The following is a 4,560-nucleotide window of genomic DNA, read 5'->3' on the forward strand; positions in this document are numbered from 1 at the left end:
ACTATTTCAAAGGGCAGAAGCTGTGCCATCCTGAACGAGCTACTACTCTACCTGGCTTTTCAGTTGACGCTTTGACTGCTTGAGAGTCCCTTTATCTTCAGGGTTGTCTGTTTTCTGTTCTTCTTTCCTGGATATTTCTCTTCTTTTACTCTGGTAATTAATGAAACTGCATAAAGTTTTTTATCAATCTCTACAGTTTGCATACATTTTAATCCAGTACATAGTATATAAAATAGCCAGGAGCTTAAATAAAATGAATATTAGAAGCTGTTAGAATAAGAGAAAAATGACAGAGGAAAACTGAAAGGGAGAACTGAAAGTGGGAAATTCCTCTGAGGCAGAAAGGACCATCCCTTATAAATAGCACAGGCCATGAAGGAAGATCATTCTCACTGCAGCCTTTGGCAGCCTTTGCCTCATCGTGCAGGTAGCAGCCAACACCAGCCCAGCTTCCATCATGACCAACAGGTGGACCCTCCACATTGCATTCCTGCTGTGCTTCTCCACCACTGCCCTCTCCATCGACTACAAGCAGCTCCAGTTCCGACAAAGCACTAGCATTCGGACATGTCAGAAGCTCCTGAGGCAGCTGAACGGAAGGCTCAACCTCAGCTACAGGACGGACTTCAAGATCCCTATGGAGGTGATGCACCCGTCACAGATGGAGAAGAGTTACACTGCCTTTGCCATCCAAGTGATGCTCCAGAATGTCTTTCTTGTCTTCAGAAGCAATTTCTCCAGCACTGGGTGGAATGAGACTATTGTTGAAAGCCTCTTGGATGAACTACACCAGCAGACAGAGTTTCTGGAGACAATACTAAAGGAAAAGCAAGAGGAAAGATTGACTTGGGCGACATCCACGACTACTTTAGGCTTGAAGAGCTATTACTGGAGGGTACAAAGGTACCTTAAAGACAAGAAGTACAACAGCTATGCCTGGATGGTGGTCCGAGCAGAAATCTTCAGGAACTTTTCCATTATTCTAAGACTTAATAGAAACTTCCAGAACTGAAGACCTGTCAGCCAATGCCACCAAGAGCAGGTGATGGCTGCAGGCAATCTTAAAACATTACAGACTGACTCTGTGACTGGTACTGAATCTACTGCATTTGAAAGGTCAAAGGAAAACACTGAATTTTTATTAATTTATAAATTAAATTATTTTCTACTCTTTATTTAAACTTTTAACCTCAAAAATAAAATATTTATAATACAAAAGTCAATAACTGCAATTTAATTTCTACTGATTTCTATAGCCGTCTGTGTTAATAATTGCTGGACACATTTTAGTTAAAGGGTTCTTTGTAAAGTACCCCTGAAAGAAAAAGTAGTGTAGTTTCTGGCTCCTGCATTGAAAAACTTAAAAATCAAAGGAAGACATGTGCAATGTACAAGGTAAGAGATAATGGGGAATCTAAAGCTTCCAGGGAAATGACTGTGACATTACCTGCTATGGGATTGATAAAGGAAATGAAAGGTGGCTCTGGACCTGGGGTACCTTCTGCTTCTACTCTATTATTGGGCTCTGTGCTTATAAAGTTAGAACCTGCCTGGGTACTTGGGGTGGCCAAGAGTTACATATCAGCTGCTTTATTTATCCCCAAAACCTTTGCTATCAGAGAAATGATCTGCTCCAGCAGGATTATTAAATGTATATGTGCCTCCAAACCTACAGATGAGGAGCCTCTAAACACCATGACTCTTGCTAAATGTCTTTATCTTGCTCCTCACAATTCTCAGGGAAGCTGAGGGTATCTGTTCCTTCTTTCCTCAACATCTGCACGTTCATCTACATCTCAGAATTATCTCCTCCTGGCCTCTCAGCTTTGTTCACACAAAACCCTGGGTTCATCCTTCTGGCTTCCACTTTTTCTGCAACTCTCAGAGCCAAATCCAAAAATGAATGGATCAAATCAAACCTGGTCTAAGTGGAAATCAAGAAAGTATATGCAAAAGGGGAGACAGGCAACACCAATGTCTCCAACAACTGTCCTGAGAAAAATCAAACTTTTAAGGAATTCTTCTGATACCTGGCCAGCATGTGGCCAGCAGGTTTTTGTCCCTGTACCCAACCCTTAGAAGCATGGACTTTTATGACTCCTATTGACACATGCAACAGTTATGTCTTAAGAGATTCTGATAAACAGGCACTGTTCAGAGCAGCTATGGACACAATTGATTTGATCCCCTTCACATAAGCCCCTTCGGTGGAAATGATTCTGTTACTTCATGTTCCAGGTCAACAGGAAACTAAGTTTCAAAAAGATGTAGTAACTGCTCTAAGTTTTTATTACTGATAAGGGGAGTTTTTTCAGAGACCGTGCAACGTGAAGAATCGTGGAGGTTATTACTGGGTTGAGGCATTTTCTCTGAGAGCATTACAAAACTTTGAGAGCTTCATCTAAGAGAATGAGTCCTTAATAGGACAATTTGGCAGGGGACAAGTTACTATTGTGCTGACAGCATGGGGTGAAACTAAGAAGAGTATCACAGTGAGCCTGCACCCTTGGGTCCAAAGCAATGAAGAACCCTGAAAACACAGCTCTTGTCTTCTGTAACTTCCTACCTCAACCCTCCCAAGACCTCCTCTTCAGCAGGTTTCCCTTCTGCCCAGGAGTCAAGTACAAGTTCAGTCTATAGAAATACATAGGCTAAGCAGTGTCTAGAACAGCTCAGAGAATGACACCAACAGCTCAGCAATGGGTATATTTTGCTGTCTTTTCTGGGCCATACAGATAAACTGGGAGGAAGCTATTTTTGCATAATTTAAAATATGGTCCTGGCTGAGCTTACTGGCTATCCAGAATGCTAAAAGATGTCCAACACCAGTGGAGAATAAGAATTCCCCCAAAGAGCAAAGTGCTTCTCAAAAGAACCCAAACATAAAGGGTGTCATCTGCGTATGCTTAAGCAGGCAACTGTGCATGGAAGCTATGGTAAGGTTGTATTAGTTTAGCTGGCACCAGATAAGGATAATAGTATAGGAAGATACCCACAAAGTCTTGATAGAGAAGGGTGAACCTATAGTACAGCAGCGCAAAAGACAGGAAGGCATCTATGTGGTGCTGTTTAAGGATCAGCATGCTTGTGTCTTTGTGAATGGGACTTCAATTCTTCCCCAGTGCAGCCATGTTGTGAGGTAGGACCTGGGGTTTCGCTTATAGGTCTAGTGCTTCCATGTGTGAATTAATGTGTTTCTTGAAGGTATGAGATTGGTATCGTGGATGTCCAGAACGCATACCAATCTTCGCTTCTGCTTCCCATTATGAGACTCAAGTGGCTGCCTGATTGGGAACCAAAATAACCTTTTTTTTTTACAAATTACTCAGTCTTGTGTATTATGTTACAGAAACATAAAATGATTTAAGACAGCATGTTTGGAGGTGTTAATCTGTTCCGAGAAGAGAGACAGAGCAAACAACCCTACAAATTGCCTGAACATGTGGTGCTCCCTGAAGTCTGTTAGAAAGTAACAACTTCCTGTCAGAAAGTAACAACTTCCTGGAGACAAACCAGGCTCTTCAGAATCGGTGATGTTACTCAGAACTCACCATTGTATATGTTGATATTAGATCACTCTCTGTCATCTCCTCTGAACCTCCAGCAGAGACAGCTGTTCAAGTCAGGCACGGTGGCCAGGCAGAGTGACATTGTGAGATCCTGTCTCAGAATAAAACTATTAAAGCCCTTTTGTGTGCGTATAAACCCCAGAAAGTGCCCAGGTCCACCTGTCAAATTGTATGAGAAAAGAGTATAGTGGGTGACCAGACCTTAGTAATGAACTAAACTTGTAAGAAAAAAAAAAAGACTAAGCAGTAACAGAACACTGGCTCTCCCTTCTGCTCCCTCAGGCCTCCAAGTGAATCATGATATTGTTTCTACAGATGTGGATTAGTAAGGGCAGCCATCTCAAGTGCATGAGTTGTATAGAGGTCCTGGAAAGCAGTAGCTATGTGTAAACATAGCGTTTCCTAGACACATGGACAGGGTAGGCATGTGGACGCAGGGAAGCATAAGCACATGTTGGCATTGCCTTTCTTGTAGTTAACAAAAATAATATCCAGATATTTGAGTGGCATTAAGCACTTCCAGGTCCTCAGATAACACCTGATTGTAGATTTACTCATAAAATGTCTTAAGAAAATAAGGAGTGTGCCAAGGATTGAGAGAAATAACTTTTCTAGTGAGACACATCTCTCTCTCTCTCTCTCTCTCTCTCTCTCTCTCTCTCTCTCTCTCTCTCTCTCTCTCTCTCTCTCTGTGTGTGTGTGTGTGTGTGTGTGTGTGTGTCTATTTAAAATATTCTGAAAATTCTCAATCATTAGAAAATAGGCCAATGAAATGGTTAATGTGTTTAAATGGTAGCTCCATCAGTTAAGATGCATGAGAATCAGCTAAGTACATAGAGATAGTAAGGCCATGCTTGGAGACTTGGAGTGGGTCATGCTAGAAAGGAATGTGAAGTGACCAATTCCATCACGAGGGCCTGCTGTTGTCACTTCTCTTCTGAGGACAGCCCACCTCACCTTGGCTGCATCTGTGTGTGAAGTTGGCAGATTT

At 42.0% G+C, this 4,560-nt stretch overlaps 1 protein-coding gene across 1 annotated transcript; it reads left to right on the forward strand.

Moving 5' to 3' along the window:
• The first annotated feature begins 457 nt into the window (after nt 1–457).
• On the forward strand, nt 458–1,012 carry Ifnb1 (interferon beta 1). Its single transcript, XM_032890347.1, has one exon. The coding sequence runs from the start codon at nt 458–460 to the stop codon at nt 1,010–1,012; it is 555 nt and encodes a 184-aa protein (XP_032746238.1).
• Nucleotides 1,013–4,560: the final 3,548 nt, after the last annotated feature.

Source organism: Rattus rattus, chromosome 1 (assembly GCF_011064425.1).
Source record: "Rattus rattus isolate New Zealand chromosome 1, Rrattus_CSIRO_v1, whole genome shotgun sequence".
NCBI classification, from domain to species: domain Eukaryota; kingdom Metazoa; phylum Chordata; class Mammalia; order Rodentia; family Muridae; genus Rattus; species Rattus rattus.